The sequence below is a fragment of the Lagopus leucura genome, unplaced genomic scaffold (assembly GCF_019238085.1).
Source record: "Lagopus leucura isolate 7727_CA_CO unplaced genomic scaffold, USGS_WTPT01 Super-Scaffold_100001, whole genome shotgun sequence".
Classification (NCBI taxonomy): domain Eukaryota; kingdom Metazoa; phylum Chordata; class Aves; order Galliformes; family Phasianidae; genus Lagopus; species Lagopus leucura.
In genome coordinates, this window is record NW_024962262.1 from 72,749,767 (window position 1) to 72,773,173 (window position 23,407).

General features: G+C 36.0%; 1 protein-coding gene across 2 annotated transcripts in view; it reads left to right on the top strand.

Moving 5' to 3' along the window:
- The window catches only part of HLCS (holocarboxylase synthetase), a 115,763-nt gene extending 94,651 nt beyond the window's left edge, over nucleotides 1-21,112 (top strand). For both annotated transcript variants that reach the window (XM_042867988.1, XM_042867989.1), the window contains exons 7-11: nucleotides 8,288-8,355; nucleotides 9,357-9,517; nucleotides 12,651-12,765; nucleotides 16,307-16,520; nucleotides 16,953-21,112. In XM_042867988.1, coding sequence (XP_042723922.1) covers nucleotides 8,288-8,355; nucleotides 9,357-9,517; nucleotides 12,651-12,765; nucleotides 16,307-16,520; nucleotides 16,953-17,121 — 727 coding nt within the window. In that variant the 3' untranslated portion in view covers nucleotides 17,122-21,112. The remainder of the gene's footprint in view (nucleotides 1-8,287; nucleotides 8,356-9,356; nucleotides 9,518-12,650; nucleotides 12,766-16,306; nucleotides 16,521-16,952) is intronic.
- The last annotated feature ends 2,295 nt before the right edge of the window (nucleotides 21,113-23,407 follow it).

The window sequence follows — 23,407 nt, forward strand, 5'->3', positions numbered from 1 at the left end:
GAAGTCATAATATAAAAGAATCATGAGCAAATCACTGAAGAAAATTCCAGTGCATTTAGAGCTTTTCAGTATAACCTGCTTCTGTGATTTGGAGTATCATTTCTGATGAAGCCTTTAGTACTAAAAGGCTAACAGAAAACTTGTATGTGTAAGTCAGTAAGTGTTGTAGTCAATTTTGTAGGTCTTCTGCAACTATTTAGCAATGAAATAATTTTCCTGGAATGTTTTAATTTTTTTCCTGTTTGAACTGAAAACCTTTGGGGAGTCTCTGGAGAGGGCAACCAGGTAGTTTCTGCTCAAGCAGAATTCTTTCGAATACTTTCTTTAATTTGTATGATACGTCCTACGTCTTTTGTTCTATATTAACTGTAAGTATCTGAGTGGCTACTTGGGAGTAACTTCATCCACTTTTCTGATGGAACACGGCAACTATTTCATGCACTGTATGATTTAAGATAGGAAATGAAGGACTGTATTCCCAAATTTTTATAAGGAAATATAATTACTCAGACTAGAATTTGGCTGGAATGCAAAGTTTAAGTTGTTGTCTGTGCAAAAACGTTCTGTTTTTGTTGTTGGTTTGTTTGTTTTTTTTCATCTGATAGGTAACTTCAAGTATAGTTGTATGAATTCAGAATTGCTATTGATTACTTTTGAGATCCCAATATCTGAGTGTCTTCATGCTGTAAGTTATTAAGGGGCAATGCTAGTTTAAAACAAATTTACTACCTTATCAAAATGCTTCTGTTTCTTGCTGTGCTGTATAGGGTTACTTTAAGATTTCTCTCTTAGTGATCTAGCTTGCATACTCTTATCTAACATGATGAAACTACTGAAAAAAGTGACATAGCAGCAAGCTGCCTTGATCTGTGTGAAATTTTTATAGCATCTGTACTGTGCTTTACCTTGGACAAGAATACTTCAGTCTGGTTTTGGTCAATATGTTTGTAACTTTTTATTCTGCTCTGAAGATTCTGTTCTTGAAAAGTTTAGATAAATGTATTTCATTGCATTCCAGCAACTATTTCGTTCTTAGATCGTGGCACTGGAGTTCTTCTTTTTTTTTTTAATGAAATCTGTTTCATTTCCATTTATTCTATGTTAAATTTTCAGTATGCTTCAGGTAGCTTTTTCAAATTCAGAAAAGTCATGAATTGAAAAGGTTAATTTTTAAAGGAAAAATAAGTTCAAAATGGTGGGAGTGTTTGCTTTTCAAATTAAAAATTGAAACAACTTAAACTCCCAGAGTCTTCTCACATCTCCCTTGGAAACTCCCTCTTTTACTGTAACTTTGTGGTCTTGATGATATTCACAGAGAAGCTGATTTACTGAATAAAGAAGTTCTTTAAGCTTTGAGTTTTGGAACATTACCAGTGTGTCTGAACCCAGGTTTCAAATTTTACTGGCATTTTGTTGGCAAACCAATTTTTTGGAGTCCTTTCTTATTTGGGTATGTTTCCTGACACCTTTGGCTGTATGGTACTGTGTTTTAAAATTCTCTTTTTCATATTTTTTTTTAAGAGAAAAAGCCTATAAACATATATGGAGGATTAATTATGAAATATCTGGTATAAAAATAGAGAAGCAAGAAAATTAGCAACTGAAAAATGCAGTAAGCAGGAAAAAAAGAACATTTAATGGTACTTCTACCCTGTCTGTTCAATAAGCTTGATTTCACAAGCAAAGCGTGTACTATTATGGTAATTTAAATCAAGCAGAAATACATATGTGGTAAAGAAGAGGTGGTTTGGTCTTCCCTTTTACTCACTGGCTTTTTTACTCTTACTTCCCTTTTGCCAACAAGCAGTGTTCATTTACGATGAGCCAGATTAGAGCATTGATCCAGCTAAAAAATAGCTCACATGGCTTACATGCCCTACTAACAGTCTTCCTATTTGCTGTAATTTTGTTTAAACCATTTCCAAGTATATAGTATAAGTTGCCAGTCTATGTCATTCATAGTATCAGTAGATTATTCCTTGCTGAAAATATCTTATACACGTCTTATACAGGACATTTTTTTCTTTTTTTAGTAGTATTTATTTCTATGAAGTACAAGAAACTAGCATTTCAGTGTGCCAGCACTTTTTTAGTTTTCCACAAGTCTGGGACGTTGTAATTACTTACGCTTTTTCATGGGAATATAGGATATTAATATATCTAAAGAGTTCAAAGAGAATTTGATACTAAATGGTCCTTTCTGTACCAACGTTGCTACAGGGAAATCCACTATAACGTGAAAAAAGCTATGAATTTTTGCAATAGAACAGAAGAGTGCATTCATGTAATAGTGTATTCTGGCACATATTTTGCCGTCTGGATATAGGCGAAGTTATAACAGAGCAGAGCAGTATGTTTCCCATCATTTAAATAAGCGCCACAAGGATTAACAGTTTAGGTGTTCTTCTACCTGTCTCGGCTGTGTGAGTCAATCTATTTGGGGGCTGTGTATTGCACCTGGTCGTGTATAAAATGCTGAATGGAAAGTGGAAGATGTTAAAGTTAGGTGTTAATCAAGGTTAGTAAGAGATTATGAAAATTGCTTTAATCTAGGAACATATTTGGGATAGGGAATTCCAGTGATCAGCATTTGGGATAAGCTGCTAATTCTGTAATTTGTAGCTAATGGGTAGTTGCTGATTAATCTCAACTGCATTTTAAGGACAGATAGAAACACTAAGGTTACCAGGTTTCTGTACATTTCCTGGAATCAAAGAGTCGTTCAGGATGGAAGGGATCCCTGAAGGTCTCTAGTCCACCCCTCTGCTTTTAAGCAAGATCAACAGTGAATTCAGACTAGCTAGACAACAGTCCAGTCAGGTCTTGTAAACTCCACATACTGAGATATTCCACAACTTGTCTGGGCATCCTATTCCAGTGGTCAGTTATCCTCAGAGCTCAGTGTCACTTGCAAACTTGATTGAAATGCATGTTTGGATATGATTTATCGGTGGGTTGTTAGAATTAGGGTAGTATGGTTCGGTTCCAGTTGGACTTGATGATCTTGAAGGTCTTTCCCAACCGAGCAATTCTATGATTCATTTTCTCTCGCAAGTCATCAGTAAATATATTGAGATAATAAACAAGATGCATCTCAGAATAAACTCCTGTGGAACTGCAATTTGACCAGCTTGCAGTAGAATACAAGCCATTAAACACTACTTTTCAATCCTAGAATCCAGGCTCAACTGGATTATTTGCTCGACTGGTAGCACATACATCTAGATCATTCCAAACTGGAATACAAGATGATTGCAACATTTGCCCCATTCCATTCTGGGGCTTCCCCTTATCTTTATGACTGTGAGGACAGAAAGCAACCTTGATGTGACTGACATCAGCCAGCTCTTTCAGCACTCTCAGATGCTTTCATAGACTTGAAAGGTTTCCTCATTTTCCTCATTTTCCTTGTTTATTCTAACAGAGGAGCAGTAGAAGTTCTCGTTGCCAGTTTTCTTGCCAATTTCTACTGTAGTTGAGGATTGGCTTTCTTAGCATCATCCTTGCTTGTCTGGACAGTATTTCTGCATTTTTATCATGTAGTCTGTCTTTGTACGTTCTTCTTGCATTCACAAATTTTTGTTTTAGACAAATCAGGCACCCTGTTCATCTAACCTGTTTCCTAAATATTGTGATGAGCTGTTGTGTTGGCAGGGGAAGTTCTTTAAAGACTGGGTTTGCTGAACTCCTATGTCTTTTAGAACTGCCTCTTATTAAGATGCCACCTACCAGGTCTTGAATTTTTGTGAAATCCAGAATTTGTATGTGTTACTTATCTTCCTTATACCTGTCAGAATCTTTAATGGCATTGAATCGTAGTTGCTATGGCCTAGACTACCACATATTATCACTTCCAACTTGCTCTCCCTTGTTTGTAGCAGACCAACGAGTAGATAATCTAACATATGGGTGTCCCACCTTTTGTCCCTGGGTTGCGTTGACAGAAGAGTTGTTGTTTTGGGCCGCATATAAAATCTGTCGTAGTTAATGTATGTAAGTAACAAAGCTTCCTTTTAAAATATGTTTTTGATTCAAATATTAGAAAAAGAGGGCAACAAAAACATTAAATCAATGGGATACTTGGCTTTTGTGAAATTAATGCATCAGTGTATGGTTCTGTGGAAGTGGTTGCAATTCTTAGTGGGTTCTCAAAGCGTTTATCTAAGATTTTTTTTTGTTCCTATGCTTCATCCTTGAAAAGAGTTGTTCACAAATTTATGTATTCCCAAAAACACTAATCAAATACTAATTTAAAAGTAATCAAACTTATAATACTAATCAAAGCTAAATAAAAACATATTGCATATTACAATTTATTTTGTACTTTTGTGGATTTTTGAGATGTTGAAAATTACAAAATTTGTCAGCACCACACAAGTGAATGTGCTCACTTATGAAATAATTTTACAAAATATTACATCATTCCTTGTCGCTTATGCTGTGTGTACTCGAGCTACGCATGATCTACCCATGAAAAATAACACTAAAAATCATAGTAATGTTTACAGTTTACAATCCTGTGGGGCTGCATTGCTAGCTGTTCAGAGCCTCATGCAGTCTGTGTACTGCAGATTGGTCACACTTGACCTAACATTTATGCTAAGAGCTTGCCTTTGGCACCCTCTAGAAGTCACTTGGATTGCTTGCGTCCCACTTTGTTTCCTTTTTGTCAGTTGTCAGGGAGATTAGAGTTTCCCATAGGAATCAGGATCTGTCATCTGCAGACGTTCTCAAGCTGTTCAAAAAGTCTTTTCTCCTTTGTCCTTTCAGCCTGTAACAAATTCCCTCCCACCATGATGTCATTCCTTCTGGCTTCTGCTCAGATTGTGGCCCACCAGCCCTTAATCAGATTGCCACCTACTTTGCAGAAGAACTGCATATATTTGAGCTGTTCCTTCAGGTTTTCATGTTCTCCTGAAAACAAGCTTCTAGATAGGGAAGAGGGACCCATATCAGGACTGCCACTAAGAAAGCCTACAGTGTGGACTTGAGAGATCTGTTATGCTTGGCCAGCATGCCCTCTGGCAGGCCTTTCAGCACACACAGCCTGGAATCAAACACAGCACCATGCAATTGAGTGCTATGAAGAGGAAATGGAGAGCAATGGAGAGTTTAGAAAAAATGCTAGTGGGTATCAACACTGCTTGTTTTCAGACTGGATGTAGTGAACAAAAACAGTGGATATAAAGCAGTAAAGTAAGTGTTCAGGCCACCTTTTTGTCCAGAATAGTACAAGAAACTTATCAAAAGATATGTTATTTTCCTTTCAACTGAACATTGAAAGATTTTATGTTATTTTATAATTTCCTGTGTAAACAGTAGTTACAAACAAGCTATTTGAGAGTGGGATTTTCAGAAACTTGGAGTGAAGGGAGAAATCTGTTCATAACTCACCCACTTGTGCCCAGGTATTTTAACATCTGGAATGTAATGCTGCCTGTTGTAATACCTCTGCAATACTGTAACACAGCAGGATGCATTAATGAGAATTTCAACCTTAAACCCACAACATCAATGAAATTTATAGTTGTCAGGCCGCTAACATAATTCAAACATAGTTTCTGTGGTTTCAATTCCCATACAACATTCACGTCAGAAGAAAAGTCATTGTGTTGAGTAGTTATAAAGACAGATACGTTCTCAGACTTACAATTTCTTTTAAGTAATTAGGTATTGTTTATTGCTCTTGACAGCACTCATGCTATGTGTTACAGGATCTATAAAAATTATGCTAGAATCTGTTTTCATATTTCAACTGTTCTAATATTCTTGCATACCAAAAGCGCTTTGCTTACACTTCGGAAAATCCCACAAAAATGGCCAAGGCAGAAAAGAAAAATTTACATACAATTCAAGTATCTTCATCTGTGGCCAGATAAGTGCTGTCTGATATTTTTCCTGATGGATAAATTTGTTTTCAGATGTTCCACGTTTTCCTGCTCTTATATTTCAGTGTGGTCTTTTGACTTAATTTATAGAGCAATTTTGTTACAGAACAGAATAAAGAACAAAGAATTTCACAAAGGCAAACATTTAGGAGAAAAACTTGGTGAACATTGTGATTAAGTTACTTTGTAGGAAAATGAAATAGTTACGTCTGCAACTGATTAAGTTGAAAGAAAAGAGGGGAAGTTGAAATGCAAAAAAGTGCACGTACAGTTTCTCTTTCTGGAAGGGAAAATACAAGTTGTTTCTCTCAGAAAAAAAACCTAGCAAGCACACACAATTTACATAGCCCCGAAGCTGAGTGAGGGTTGTGTTGTTTTCTTCTCTTTTACTATCTTAGACTTCATGGTATTCCCAGAACAATCTCAGGAAATAGTAAAAATAAATCTCTCTCTTGCTACATCAGTCTGGGTATTAGCAACTTCCCCATGTTGTGTCCATCTTGAATAACATATTCATGACCCTTAAAAGCACAGACTCAGTCTCTGTGTTTAATAAGTTGTTACCTGCTGCCAAGCCTCTAATAGCTACATTCATGCATTCTGTTGATCATATCTCTTTGTTCTACAGCCTGTGCTTTGGATTCATACTTATTTTTTTACTGCTTTGATTATTTTCCTCCAAACGTGGCAGCAAATTACATTTTTTTCCCTATTTATAAACAAGTATGAACAGAGAAGAAACAGAAATCAGTGTTTTTTGACAAAGCCTGTAATCTCTTCTTAACTGAGCTTCCAAATTTAAATTAGATTTTCTTGTTGCAAAGCTATGAACTTGTAATTGAAATCATGCTGTTCCCAGATGACAGTGCTGAAGCCACATGGGCATGAAGAGCTGCCTAGGATTTTCTGCTAGATCCTGGCATAAGAGGAGGTGTTTTCTCAATGCTGACAGTAGATTAGTGATCATAGTCTTGACAAATAATTTGTAGTGTCCAAAGTTATGATTGTCAAACTGTAACTCAGTGAAAGAGATTGTCAAAGAGATCTGGCTACTGTATTGACAACATCTCTCTGATTTTGTGGTCCTGTGGAAAAATTTTGCTGGGTCTGTCAAGGCTTTTGTTAGTTTTGGTTCAAAAACATTTCTAATTAGTAAAGACATTTATAGTCCAGGCATTATTTTAGTCTTCAAATAATGTACCATTTTGATCATTATGAAAGCAAGACAACCCTTTGAAAGCTATTCTGAATCTTCTTGCTATTGATGTTGCCCTTCGAGTTACTGATGTCCTTTTCAAACTGCAAGGTAGGACATCTGACTGGTTCCTTAGCATGATGTCTGCCAAAATATTTGTGTCTGGTGAGCAGTGGGGCCATGCTTGTGCTTGGAGCTGGTCCCTTCCACACAGTGATGTTTGATTTCAGAACTTTAAGCACTTTTCATATGTATCTGAAATTCAGAGAAAATAGTTTTGAAAGATTGGGCTGCACTTATCTCTAAGACAAGACCACTTTTGTATGAATGAACAACGTTATATTTGTGCCCATTTTAGAAGTAGAGTTTTAGACTATTAATCTCTCTCCGAGTTTGCCTTGCTGGCACCATCTTGAATATCTATTTTATCTGTTAAGTAACTCTTCCCAAAAATGTGAATTGAAGAAGGATCATAGTACAATTCAGATCTGTTTTAAAGCAGCTTGAACAAAGTTCTCACAGTAGGGTTTTTTTTTCTTCTTCTTTTTTAAGTCTAGCATTGACTCATTTGGTGGTGTTAAAGTGCACTTTCTACTTATCCCCAGAGGAGAGTTAGTATTCTTTTAAGTGAAACTATTTTAAAAGCAGAACACAAGCCTAAAATAAGCCAGTGTTCTCTAGAGCTCTCAGAAGGTGTAGATTTATTTACTGTAGTTAAATCATAATTAGTTCTCAGGGGATAGTGTATCTTTTAAACTGCTTTATTGCCACCATATTGGTTTTCTAAATAATCAGAAACTGCTGCTGTTATATTCTATAGTATGAAAAAAAAATTGCTTTAAGTAGAAACAAATGTCTAGAATTGCTAGTTGTCACTTACTGAAGATAGTAGCACACAAAAAATAAGCAATTCAAGAAAATATGAAGAAATGCAAAACGTGTGTTATTGGAAGGCACCTTGAGTGAACTATAGCTATAATTTTTTCCAGTGTAATAGATACAGTAATGTTTTACATGATAATTTTTCAATTAATCGTTTTAAAATATTCTAATGCTTTTAGCTCAAGAATAAATATTAACTGAAAAAGGATAAATGGTAGCGCAATGTTAATGTAAAATATTACCTGATATTTAAACCTAAATTCTCATGAATGTAGCTTAGTGTTCCAGCTGATAAGCATGTTTTTTTTTCCTTAATTGACAGGTTAATGTTCAAGTTGCCTGAGGAGATGGGTTTAATAGCAATCGCTGTTCGACAAACACAAGGGAAAGGTTAGTAAGTTTCCTTCTAGTTCTATAAATGCATACTGAACATACAGAATAGAACATTTTAATGTCACATAGCACTAAAGATACATTATAAGTATTTTTTGATAATAAACTACAGAATAATAGTGTCCTCTTCTCTTGCTTGAATTGTGGATTTAAATTCAAAACCTAAGTTAGCGGAGACCAAAGTAAACATTTTCAGGATGTTTGGTGGCTTTTGCAGAAATGATTTACTGGTCCTCTAGTTTCTGCCAAAAAGTCTCTGCAGTCATGCAAACTGCCATCACTATGCATTTAGTGTAATACAAGTCAGACTTCCAAATCAGAACTCCTTTTTGATTTAACTGCAACAAGACTGGTTCTTGACTTGCTCTGAGACAGAGGTTCTGCTGAGTCTGCAGGACTGTCTTAAAATGTCACATGGGCTTTCACAATCTTTTGCAAGCATATACAAGCAGGTTCTGCCTTTTTCTGTGGAAGATGCTACCACTTCTTTAAAAGTCACTTTCAGTTTGGTGGAAAAGCACAGTGCCGAGGCTAATAAGCTCTTCTAAACATAGATCTATATGAAGATGGTTAATCAGTTTCTGGCTGAAATCTAGCTTGTGTCAAGATGATTCACTGTATGGATGGATTTTTTTAGACTCAAAATTTCTTCACAAATACTTCTTTACTTAAACAAAGCAATATTATCTGGAAAGTGTTTGTTACCCAGTACCAGGAAAATATTGGAAACAAGTCATTTAGGACATTCTAGGAAACCAAGTAGCAGCATGCACATTAAACAACCTGCTTGTTTTTGTGTTTTTAAAGAACTTTTGCACTTTAATCATTTTTTCTTTCAAAATTAGTTTGGAAACTTCTGTACAGGACTTACTGTATGTTCTGAGATGGGTACTGCTGAATCTTTCATGTAGTTATCTGTATTTAAAAAATAAAAAAATGATGCTTTTATTAACGTTTTTTCTCTTTCATTGAAGTTAATTTTTTCTCCCCCTCCCCAGGTCGTGGTGGAAATGTTTGGCTCAGTCCCCTTGGTGGTGCACTATCCACTTTACATATCACAATTCCTCTACATTCCAACTTGGGCCAGAGAATTCCTTTTATTCAACACCTAGTGTCCTTGGCAGTGGTAGAGTCGGTTAGATCATTCCCAGGATATGAGGTATCTCATTTTAATTATTCTCAAAATTTGTTTCAATTTTCATTAAAATCTAATTTTTACTATGTCTTCTATACATTGAATGACTCAACACTGATACAGTGGTGAAGAACAGTAGTAAGTTTATACATACTTGACTATTTATGTTTTAAGAAATCTAGTATGCATATGGAGAATACTGTCTTTTATTGAGCTGAGTATACTACCCTCACTTCTCTCATAATCTGACAAAACTTAAGATTCAATCTTCAGCAGTGAAGAAAATGTCATTTTTGTTTGTCTAACAATTGAGTTAATTTGTTTTGGTTCTGAAGTAGCAGGGGAAGTGAGAGGAAGGAAAAACGAATAAAATTGACAAATCCTTTTCTGCTTTTTTTGTCAGTGCTGTTTCAGTGGTCACTTTATCCCTTCTAAAGGATTTTTCCAACTCTTGTTTAAGGTTGAAAACTGATTTCTAAGGCAAGAACTTAGGAGTATTGCTCTCAAGAGGGAATCAAGTGTCCTGTCATCAGTATTAAAATGAAGAGCCAGTCTTCTTCAGCACCTCATATATCTCCTTTTTAATGTTACCATTTCCTAATATTTGCTAACTATAAAACTTTGGTATTTTACAGAAGTAGTTAACTAAAGCATATGTTTCCTATATTACAGAAAATCAATGACTTATACACATTTACACATGAACTTTATTATAGTGGCACCCAGTAGCTTTGCTGTAGTTTAGGGTCTGTCAGCCTTTCTATTAAAACCTTCTAACTTCAGTGCTTCATAACTTGACTATAAAAGCAAAATGCTTCAGGCTAAAATTTACAGTATGAAGTATTTGGCTGGAGTGAATAATTTAACCATTTATAATGGAAGGGACAAGGGTTAGTTTTACAGAATATGAGTCTGACTGAAGGAGTTAATTTAGGAGTTTTTGCTTCTGTATGCCTACCTGTGTCTTTTTATTCTATTTTATTCCATTCTAGATGAACAATGTGACTGACATGCTAAGTGTTCATATGAATATAATGTGAACTAATAATGTAGATATTGTGGTACCAAACTTATTTGGAGTAGCTTGATATGACCAAGACAAAGCTACTCAATCTCTTTGACAGTAGAGAAACACGTATTAAAGAAATCTTCCAGTATACAATAATTGAGAGGATTTAATTCTGTTGTTGTGATGTCCCATCCCATCCTCCCCTGCCCAGTAAATAAAATACAAGACAATGGATTAAAATAACATTGAGGGTCCAGACTCAAATACATTAAAACACGGAAATTCAAAGATTTATCTGAAAGTCAAAGCTTAAATTTTCCCTTTGGACTTGAGCATCGCTTGGCTTTTCTTGGTGTCGGATGAACAGACGTACCACAGCAGCTGAAAACAATGGGCTAATTTAGAAAAGTGGTTTCATTCTTACTTCTGAATTTCCATACCTCTGTGGGCGTATGTCAGAATCTTAATATTGCTTTAACACAATTTAATGTGGTTCACTATCCCCAAAATCCATGTCAGGATTTCCATACGCAGATACAAAATACATGTGTCTCAGTTTATCAGCCAGTCATTGTTTTTAGGATTCTGTCATGAATGTTTGCAACTCTAAATAGGCCGTGATTGAGGCTTTTGTTCCGGGCTCTTTTTGAGAAAACATGACAGTTCCAATTGTAAGTTTTACTATCATATGTTAGTGCTGCAAATTCAAACAAGCTCATATTCAGAGAGTGTTTTACTTTCCCATTCTGACAACAGCATAAATTTCTCTCTATAAAGGAAATTAAGAACATGCTTCATTCCCACTGTGGCTTTCCCATCATTTCTGTGACATTGATATTTATGCGGAGCCTTGTTTTGTGGCAAACAACACAAGTCTTTACTGTGTAGTTTGCATCATTAAATACATCATCAACTTGGTTATTTTTCATGTTTGTTAGTGACGTCAGTTGCAATGCTGGTGTGTGGTGTCTTACAGGTGTATGTTTTCCTTAAATAAGATCTACTGAGCTCTCCTTTGGTTACTGTCAGAAGATCTCTTAGCACTGATAATACCGTTTAACTGTGCTGTATTGCTATAAAAGCTTTCACAGTGTCAAGAGTTGTTTTCCATAACAAATACGAATTGGTGATATTCTCTTAAAATGCTTTGATAGCGAAATCATTTAGTATTTCCTGTCCATGTATGTATAATGGACTCCTCTCTGGCCTTTAAATCTGTCAGAAAAGTGGACACGAACCCAGGTGCAGTTTTCACACATCCTGTAAAGGGATTTCATATCTACAATAGGAGGGAATGTGACTCTTGTAGTCCTGGAGCACCTCCCATAATTTGCCTCTTGGGATATGTTCATATGCAGTTTTTCAAGCTACAGGAAGCACATTTGCTTTCTTTCTGTGTTTAAGTAGCCGGTGCAAGGTTCAGTTCAGTTCTGTAGTTACAACAAAACCTTCTCTATTGCACTGGAATGGTGTCATACAGCACAGTTTGTGTTTCCAGCTCCGTGGTATTGCTTGAGCATAGCTGCCGAACGCTTGAATGTATTAAGGACGTTACTAAAGCATTTACTTGGCTGTTAACTGGAATTTCTCCTGTCTGCTAAATTTCCTTTCTGATATTCAAAATGGCATTGTCACCTTGCCTGGTTTCTGAAAAGATCCTCAAGTCTAGCATTGATATTATTGTGAATTTACTCTTATCACTTGCACTTTATCTGTAGTTTTCCACGTGTGCTGACACAGTTTGCATCTTTCTTGAACATATCCTTTAAATCCTTAATAGGGCCTAATGAATGAAGTAAGTGAAGAAAAATACCTCATAATTTTGACACAATAAATCTCTAGTACTGTTTGTCCTCCTTTTGGTTGCCCTAAGCCATTATTATCTACCTTACTTTTTTAACTTAATAGAAACTTTTCTCTGACAGCTGCCAACCTCCTTAGTAAAACATGTAACCATGTTATTGTGGCTTTTTAGTATCAGTTGTGGAACACCTGAAAAGGTTCTTATTATGCAGAGCTGAAGGTATCACATTCCGTTTGGCAAAGAGGTACAGAAAATATAGAATATGGAGTGATAAATGAACCATGTTCTTCTAATAGAAACAGAGAGCAAAGTGTTTCTAAATGTGTATCTTTTTGTTTCTTTAGGATATTGACCTGCGAGTAAAATGGCCAAATGATATTTATTACAGTGATCTTATGAAGCTTGGTGGAGTTCTGGTAACTTCTACACTTATTGAAACAACATTTCATATACTTATTGGTAAATGTCTATTTTCAGACTTCTTTCTTTTTTCTTAAAGAAATTTGTTGTTAATGTCTTTATTAGTTCACATGATGAGAATAAGTAGTGACAGCCGGCATACAGAAATGAAGTACAATGTTCAATCAAAAGAAAGCACATAAGTAAATGTTTTCATACATCTTAATAATTCCATATGCTTTACAAGGAAAAAAAAAAGTGCAAGCATCTGGGCTCATGTAGTGGGGTTCAGAGAAAGAGCATTACAAGAGGAAGGCAAAATGTCCTCCTTGATGTATTGCAAAAGTAATAGAAATTACTAATTCTTTTTAGGTTTTCTTGTCTTTTGCAACTGACAAATAAGGAGAAGTAAATGACATGCCCTTTTAGATTGGGAGAAGAGCTATGTACACACAGTAATGTTTTCATTTCTCCTTTCATCCCTTTTAAATCCATTTGTAACTTGTTTTTGCTGATATCTTTCCAGAAATTGGAATGTTGCCAGTGAAGCAGTAGCAGATTAATGATTTGATTAATTAATCCCTTTCTTTAGTTCTCAGAAAAAGTCAAATTTGCTAAGTAGCTGGAAAGGCTGAGAGGGACAGGGCAAGGAATAGCAGACATTTTGTTCATTTAATTTCTACAAGTTAGCAAGACCTGTTCCAAAAAGGCTATACATTCTGGCTATATTTGGTAAGGAAGATTCTTCTCCTAATAAGCAGCAGCACAGTTCCATCACAGGTGCTGAAATATCTGCCAGCAGAAACTCTAGTCTGTTTCCAAAAACAGTTATCTGTGATGTGTCTGAAAAATGAGTGCAAGTTCCTTAGCAAGTATTAAAGATTAAGTAAGATGATTTTTTTGTTTTATATTTGAATATAGCATGGTAGATAAGTAAAATGTGTTGCAAAGAAGATGTGAACCTGACACTATTTATGTCAAGATGCTGTAAATTTTAAGATGCAAACAAGCAAAAAAGTTGAAATAGTCACCAGCTTCATCTGTGATACATGCCTAGCCATAAAATTTTCTATTTAATTTTTATATCCTCATTTTGTAGATAATCTGCATGTATAGAGTGGTATGTTGCTCTGAGACACTAGTAAGAGTCTCTCTGTGCTCCATCAACCATTTACTGCTTCCATATGTTTTCCCAGAGCCTGAGCTGATTAATGTAAGAAAAGTAAAAATGGATGAAAAAACAGTTCATCGTATCAATTATTTCTTTACATATTATAGGTTAGCTTTGCACATGGAGCTGCTCATCGTAAACACCACAACATTCAAATTCAAATGGAAATTTACTGTGTGCATTCTATCTGATGTCCATAGGTGTCATTTTGGTGATGATATGTCTGAAGTATAAACAAAAACATACATTTTCATCAGCTTTCAATCTTAAAACTTTGCAGCCCAAAGAAAGTTGCTTTTCGTATGCTACTCCAAGGATTGTTTCCGTCATTTCAGTGATGGCACTGAGGGCAGTAAGTGTGACTTGTGACATCTAACTACTTGTGTTAGTAGTAGAAGTGAGATCAGTCTTACACAACAGGAAAGCCATCCTGTTGGAGGTTATCCTCTTTCTATAGTCTTGCAGATTCCTTTCCTAACCTGATTTTTAGCACTAATAAAGAATATACTATGATGATAATAATGATGAAAAGCACAGGTCATTTATTTGCCTACACTGCTTTGAGAAGTGCCTGAGAAGAGGCAGACAAGAAACAGACCTGCCTTTTCACCTGTACTGTGTGCTTCAGGCCTCGCAGATGGCACAGTTCATGTTTACATTTTTATGAAAAAGAGCAAAAAAAAAAAAAATTCTTTTTTTTCTTGGAAGATTTTTGGAAGAGGAGTTCTATAGAGTATTCTTCATTGGTGTAAGGGCCAGATTCCGAACAGATGTAGGTAGCAAAATATAATTGAGTTGAAAGAGACAGCCAGTGTGCTTGACTTGCAGAAACTCTGTCTACTTCACTGTGCAGCTAGGGCATGGCTGTATGGAATAGAGGAGAGCAATGGATAGATGCTCAAGCCAGTGCTTGCCCTTGAATTGAAAGTTGTGTTAGCCGTGTCAACATACCGCAAGGTCAGTGCTAAATGTTAATTTTTTTACCTTTGTCACATGGGTGAAGAGAAGGTGCTTATGCACCTAATATTTTTCACCTTAGCTGTCTACATTCCAGCCAATAGGCTTATTCTCAGATGCTATTGCTTTAGCTGAGCTCATCATCTCATTGTGTTTTTCATGTCCATTTCAGTTTTTGGATGTGTCATCAGCAATCTTCACACGTGCACACCTGAGTGCTCTTAGTCTGCAGATGGACTTAAAGGCCACATTATGCAGCCTGACAATAAAAACTGCGTCATAACGACCACTGTCATTCCTTCTTCACTTGTATTATGTTTGAATCTTTTGGTACTCTATTTGAGTTTAAATAGTTGAGTTGTGATCTCCTGGCACGACACATTATTTTTTCCAATTAGTTCTCTTCCTGGTAATACGTTTCTCAATCCCAATCTTTCAGTGGGATTGATATCTTGGAATTTGTTACTGTGACTTTTTTTATGCATTCTTTTATGAGTTAGAAGTCACAAACTTATTTTTGATGAAGAGATCCTTCTCCTCGTAGTAAATAAAAATTAACAACATGTAAGAATAGTCTGTGATAGCAAATTCACAAAGCAATGCATCTGGACCTTCCAACAGACGGAGGTGCAAACTTGATTGACAGGACTGGTGTTTTATCATAAATATCTGAGGAAAGAAAAGTCCAAATTATTAGGAGAAAAAAATAAACAGGTAATACAGTATATTTCTTTACATCCCTCAAAGCCTGTTTCAGCAGGCTGCAGAAAAGGTCCCAAGAGCCACATTTAAATCAGAAAGGCGTTCTGCCAACATTATTCTAGCTGGAGAAATTTCAGTGAGAGACTTGAGGCTTCTAAAAGATACGCTGTGGTAAAATAGATTAAGCAAACTGGGGACTAGCACAGCAAACTTTAATTTTCTGGGTTTTTCACAGCAAATCAAACAAAACTTGTCAGCTGAATAACAAGGCTTAATTTTCAGAAAATGAAATCGGCTATCTGTAGTAAACAGAAAATAATCTTAATTACATTTAGACTGAAAAATAAAACTCCATCCGAGAGTATGATACATGATTTGCTTTCAGTTTCCACACTGTCAACTTCCAGTAAGTAAAAATTTCTCACCTGGATATTGTATAAGTTACCACTTAATGTCTTCCTAAATCTAAAACTTGTGATAGGATAGCCTTTTGTTGAAAGATCTGTGCTGGATTTGCTTCCACAGTTTTGAGGAGATACTTTTAAGGGCAGTAAACAAAAACTGCACTGCAATTTGTAATTGTGCAAGTAAAGAGTTTTAAAGGTGTAAAAGACTGAAGAAATACTGTTAAAATCCTCAGAGATAATCATTCTGTGATTCTATGATTCTATGATATATATCTATTAGCTAAATGAAGTACAAACATTTTGATGGTAACAGGATATTCATAGTTACAGATGCTATGCTGTTCTTTTGGTTTGTCTTCTTCAGGCTTTGGATTTAATGTGAATAACAGCAACCCCACCATATGCATCAATGACCTCATCACAAAATTTAATAAGGAAGAGGGGACAAATCTGAAAGCTTTAACTGCAGACTGCCTTATTGCAAGAACTGTAACTGTGCTAGAGAAGCTTATAGATATTTTTCAGGAGAAAGGGCCCAATGGAGTTCTTCCTCGTTACTACAAGTACTGGGTGCACAGGTGAGCATAATGTTTTTTTTCCAACATTCTTTTTTGAGGTAACTCATAGATGTTTTGTCTTCCATTTTAAGTGTTCTACTAGACTGCCTTTGAAACTTAATTGAAGTGTATTCCTAAGTAGGATGTGATACTGTAGGTAAGACTAAACACAGTAAAATCGGTGGATAGGTTAAAGAACGTATCTAGGTATTTAACATGTATCATTTGAAAAAATAAAAAACAAAGGCGTTTAGAATGATTTTGATTTGTATAGCTAACAGTGAAGCTCCTGTACTTATGGTCTTTTGGTCTTTTACCAAAATTGAAAGAAAAAAAGGATTAATTGTTAAGTGAGATGCAAAAATATTCTAGTTGACAGGAGTCCTCAAAGTTATTTTTCAATTGTTTGTGCAGTCAATTAATTAATAACTGTCTGGTTTTCTCCATTTGCAGTGGTAAGCAGGTTCGTCTCCACAATGAGGAGGGCCCATTGGCATGGATAGTTGGGATTGATGATTATGGATTCCTTCAAGTTCATGAAGAAGGCAAAGGTGTAGAGTCTGTGCATCCAGATGGCAACTCCTTTGACATGCTGAAAAACCTCATAGTCCCAAAGCATTAGTAGTTCTCAGAGTTCACAACACAAAAGGAAGTTCTTCTTTACTATTCAATACCAAGTAGTTAAGTTTGCGTAGAAGTGGGAAGAGTGTTCAATGGTTTGTTTGTTTGGTTTTCTTCTTCCTATTTCTGATGTCTTTTGTTCTTTGAGATGTATAACTTCAACAATTTAAGAAGAGTTAATTATCTTTTTGATGAAGGTGTTCGTTTTTCTGTATTGTCTTAAAAACTCATCTATGTTGCCATTCTTTGTAAGCATCGATTCTTTTAACGGACTCTGATTTCAACAGAATACTGTGCAATGAACAGAACTTTTTCTTCAATTACTCACTGTGAGAAACCGAAGTGGCTAAATATTTTGTTTTCAGGTGTCTGTGTTTTTATTGTGCTTTAGCACAATGAAGTACAATATTTGCATTTTAACTAGATTCTGATTTTTGCACTGTCTGCAGTGGAATCATCTGGAAGAGTTCATCATGTATTTCTGAATTACTGGGCCTAACACCATATTTAGATTCAGGTCTAAGTAGAGCCTTGCTGACTTGGTTCTTCTTCACATGAACACGTACAACACCTTACATACTGTGCTTTGGTTACAGGTATGCAACTCTGTCATGGCTGCCTTGAGTTTTTGGAGAGTCTTCCATCAACTCTTAAGAACTATGATTGGTTAAGCCAATTTATTTTTAGCCTGCTCTTCTTTGCTAATTGGATCTAAGTGAATCATCTCATGTCTCCTTTAAATCAGTGTTCTGAAAGGGTTTAGCCCTGCAAGAATAGTCCTCTGGGAGTCATGACTAGTATAGCTTCTGATTTCAATACTCTTATACAAGTTAATCACTATAATAGTGATGAAGTTAAGCGAATAAGAGAAGATGTCCCAATCTTAAGATCCCTACTTCAACCACTATGCTGGAAATGACAAAACGTAAAGTTACTTGTGTCCAAATTCTCTTACACTGCTTCTGTTTTCTCCAATCCCTTTCCCAAAGCAGGCACCTGTTTTTTCTGCTAACCACTGAAAACGAGGTTTGACATCTGCTGACTAGCAGGATGCTTGCTTTTGGGGCTGGCCACATGGTTCTGGGTTAGGTGTAACAGCTTGGTTGCTTGGAAAGCAACAAGAGGTAGGCATGTGGGAGCTCCTGTGTGATAGGCAGATTATCGGGTTTCTCTCCTGTGCCAGATGACTTTGTATTCTGTCTGGCCTCAGAGCACTTCAAATGGTTTTCTCAAATAAGAAGTTTATCATAGGTGTGATGTGGCCAGCTTCATTTCCTCCAGTAGGCAACACCACTTATTATGTACCTTGTCCCTACTAAAGTTGGATCAGCCAGATTGATTTCTACAAAGCACTTTTGTCTACCAGCCAGAAATGGGTTTTTTAGGTTAAAGTTCACCTCATAAACAATCTGAACTTGTTAGTAGATTGTTTCAGTTACAAAGCCAAGAAGTCTTAAAGCAAAGAACCTAGTCTGTAATGGTAATTTACAGTAATCCTCACATTAGGTTTTAGGTGGTTTGGCAGCAAGTGCTAGAAATTAAGTTGTCCCTCTCACACTTGGGATTTTATGCTCCATATCGCAATATATCAGTTTGTGTGCTAGGTTATCTGTCCCCTGCTGTTTTGTTTCCCCTTGTGATCTGTGTCAAACAAGACTGCACACCAGTACTTCGTAGAATTGTACGGGGGAGTGTAGACAGCTGTTAACTGGCTTAGCTGAAATGATGCACAAGATCACCAATTTTTCCTTTTTCCCCAGAGATGCTTTCCAAACTGCTTTGGGCTGTTAATTTTTGGCAACTACCTTTATTTCAGAATCAAGCAAATATTATCATAAAATGATATGTAAATCTGAATTAATAAAGTTTTTAAAGGAGCCCATTTATATATACACGTGTAATATGTGCGCGAGTGTGTATACGCACAACTTCTGTGTGTGTTTTCACTTCTAATTCTACCTTTTCCTTTCTAGCTGTGGAAAGCATAGTTCTGTTACTAGTTTTTGACCATAGAATTTTTAAAAACTTTAGATCTGTAGTTCTCAAAGTGTCTGTTTTGTTACAGTAGAGTTTGCCAATTAGAAACATAGTTGATACCGCTTCTATTTCAGATAGAGTGATGAATGCTGTAGAGTTTACTTTAAATGCCATGCATTACTTCTTTACAGCGTGCTCTTCCTTACTCTAGGTGCAGGGACTGAAAGAACAATGGGGAAAAAGATAAAGCATGTTCCTGGAGGAAGGGCAGAATGGAGTACTTGCAAAACTTCTTAGCTAAGCAAGTGCTGAGCAGAAAGCAGATGTATTTTCAATACTAAATTGCTGCAATGTAATAATTGCTATTATTCCTATCTGGCTTTCTTAATGTTCTTTGCAATGAAACACATGTTTTATTCTTGCTTTGTGTTTTAAGATTATTCCAAAACAAGTTTGGGAAGAAACTTAGCATTGAACTTCCTTTCTGAAAGTGAGAATTATCAGCTGTGGATTTGTCAGAGCATTGGTAGGTGATGTGGGGATATTACTTTGCCTCTATTTTTTAGTGGCCTCTTCATGCATGTCTGCAGCTACCTGCTGTCTTGGGCAAATGGCCTTGAGTTGAATGAGGTGTTTGTTACAGACCTGACCTTTCTTTCAGAAAAATCAAAGAACTTCACAAAGAAAATGCATGCTGCTTACAGAGAGCATTGGAATAAGGTCATTCTGACTAGCAGCTGCTACTGTCAGGAAAGCCCATGAACCTTCCTATACCACACTCATCCCTAGGGAATATCTAGGAATCACAGCCACTGATTGTACTCTTATTATGGCAAACTTGTTGCATTCTGAAAACCACAATGTTTTTCTATGAAAATCATTTTTAGTATTGTTCTTTACATAAGACAGACAAATGTGGTGTCGTGTGGTCTCAGAACGTGGGTATGGAGAGACTAGGGCATCTCTGGACTCGGAAGTAATGCACTGAAACTGTTCAATTTTATTAAAATGTGGAACATTTCGTCCGTGTGAGGTTGATGCCATATCTTGATGAAGTGCTTTCATAGAACATTAATCACTGTCTGTATTTCTGTGACTTCCTTTTTTTTTTTCCTCTCAGATTGTTACACATGTTCTCATCACACATTGTGAAAATATCTGTAGAGGTTGTTTGTCAGCAGGGAGTCTTTTTGCAGGGCGAGCTGGGTGTGTTGGCACCTGTCTGCATTCAGAACGAATACGTGGGTTGCGTCCCTGCAGGACCAATGCTGTTTCCAAAGGTTTGAAAAAGAATAACATACTTAACATGTAACAGTTCAAGAAGTGCATCTCACTTCTATTAAAGGTTTTATAAGATTTCAGAGCTTTTTAAAAATCTGTTCAGGAAATATCATATAAACTTCAAGGGCTATTATCTAGAAATAATATTGGAGTATTTAATTCTTTATGCTGCTATTCTATTGCTCAACTTTGTTTAATTTCTCTACTTTTTCTGATGCAGCTACAAGACTTCACAAGTCTAAAAAAATTACTCTCTGCAACTGCTTTGGAACAGATAATTGCTATAAATGTTTTCTGAAGTACAGCTTAATAGCTGTCATGGCAAAGATTTGTGCTGCCAACAGCTGATGGATTCCTGGGGGGAAATGCTCTGATAAAGCCATCTGCATGCATGAGATGTGGCAGTGATGCACAGCACTGATCAGACAGCAAAGAAATTAAATCTGGACTGAGGTAAGAACAGAGGTCAAAAAACAGTGGCATGCAGCCGACTGTCATCTTGTAGCAATCAATTGATTAAGAGAACTGCAGGGAAGAATTGTGAACTGATGCTGCATTTGAATATCTTGCATTAGAGTGTTTCGTTAGCTATTCTGTGTTATTTTCAGTTCTCCAAGACTCTTCCTTTAGAATGCAATGTAGCTTAAATGGGATACAAATCCTTGTATTTTGTAAGACATTAAGAGTCAAATTAAATGTTGAATTGAAATAAATTTTCCAATATACAATGTGAAGCCCTGTGTTTTGTGGTGAAAAAGAAATCAAACTCATTTTTCCTTTGGCTACAGGACTTTATTATCATTTTAACAGTTTTGTTTTACATAATAAATAAGCAAAAATGCTTTACATTTTTAGGGAATACATATATAATTTTGAGCATTAATAGATTGTTTGGTTTGCGTGCTTTTTCTCCTACATTTGCCAAATAGCTCATATCTGCATTATATAAAAAAAGCAAAACCTAATGTTCAGGAAAAAAAAAAAAAATGACATAGTAATACTATCTCTGTGTTAATTTTGAAGTATGACTGAAATGTTGAGAAAATCCTTTGTGCTATGTTTTGTGGTTTTTAGAGGCAAGTACTGATATTCTGGGAGGTATCCTTCAGAAAAGCAGCCTTTCTGCTTTATCACAGTGAGATATGCTCAAATTTTACAACTTTAACCCAATGTACTCAATTTCGTTAAATTACTGAAATGCCCTTTAGAAATGACCTAACTGCTGTCACCAGGAGAGAAGTCTGTTTCCATACCACCTTATTTACACTGCACAGTTTCCATGAATAGGAGAAAAACTTTTGAGACATCAATATGGGAGCCATGTTTTCAACTTTAGGGTTTGGTAAGATATTCCCTCTCTCAACTCTCTCTCTTCCATTCCACATGTACTTGCTATAGCCCTGCCCTCCCCCGAGATGTACAATCCTGTCACGTTGCACGAAAGAGGCATCTCTGATAGAAGTATCTATATTAGCTCACATATGTACAGTTGAAAGAAATTTGGGCACTTTTTGTAATGTAGTCCTATTCCCACTCCACTTCTGTGTGATAATTTTTTCCAATTGCTGGGAGCATTGCCACTCTCATTGGCCACATCGCATTCTGCAGCATTAACGTACTGTGAACATCTGTAGTTTAACTGACTGAAAGTCAGTGTCTGAACTCGTGTTTTTCTCTCAATGTAATTTGCTCACATTCCAGCTGTGAATATGCAATTGCTGTTTCTAGTTTTGAATGGCAGGAAAAATGTTTCACACATTTGCTTTTTTAATCACAGATCTTTTCTTAAATCTACAATGCATTATCAGATGTGAATGCGTAATTGAGTCGTTATTTCCTAACAGGGAAATTCATGTATCTGAATCTCATATACTGTAAAACTTCTGTGGGAGGGTGATGGAACACCTCCTTTACTTGAGATTGTTGAATAAAGCCTGAAAGTGTGAATAACAAGGTAGAGGCTGGAAAAATATTTTGTGGTATTTTAATGAAAAATATCAGTGGAGGTTTCTTGACTGAAGCGTAATTTATATGTTCCTGAAAACATGTTTTTGTAATGAGAAATAGTTAGAAGAACAGGAAAATACAGCAGATTGACTTTGTGTGCAGCAATGCCACTAATGAGGTATTGGGAGACGTGCAGTATGAAGCAGTTGTGCATCAGGTTTCTTTTTAATGATGCAATGTCAGTTTCTCCTTAATAGGGCATGGCTTTAATTTGAGAAAATTAACATACAGGTCTTAGCATCATCGTACCTTTTAAGAAGTTGGTTGCGTTCATTAGGAACACTGGCTGGGAAGGCCGTTAAAGAAAGCCACTATAAAGCCAGCTCATGTCTCGGCAATTCATAACATCAGAATGATAATAACATTCACACATAACATTTCTATAGCTTTGCCACATTCTCCAGCTCGAGAAGAACGAAGGAGTGCAATTAAACTGAAGGTGTTGGTTTGGTTTCGCTCATTTTATGTTGTTGCTAAAAAGTCAGATCCGGTACTTCTGATCATATTTATCATGAAAGATATCTTTCATATGTTTTTTAGTAAATGAAGTCAGACGACTGAGTTTCCAAGCGAACATGAATTCAATTTCATAACAAAGCTTTCTCTGTTAAACTTTTAATCAAAAGCAATAAAAATACTGAAAATTATTTTCAGATGTGTTAGAAGTATTTTTGTTTACTCATAGCAATAAATATTCATACATACAAAGAGGTGACTGATTATTTTTGCTGCACGTAGAAGATGGAGGGCGTGTAATTAAGAGAGTGTGTATTTCATTACATTTTCCTCTGACAAGGTGCAATCCATGAGCAAGTATTTTTCCATATTACACAAGCCAGGTAAGCATTTTCTTTAGCAAAGGTCTCTTTCTAGAGCATCTGATAAGAGGGAGAAAGCTTCTAAAATGTAAACTTGAATTGGGTGAACAAATGGGGCTAAATACAGCTGGCTCAGAACTACAACAGCCTTAAGTGTTGGTATTTACATCTATTACGTGGGGAGTGTTCATTGTTTTGTCCAAA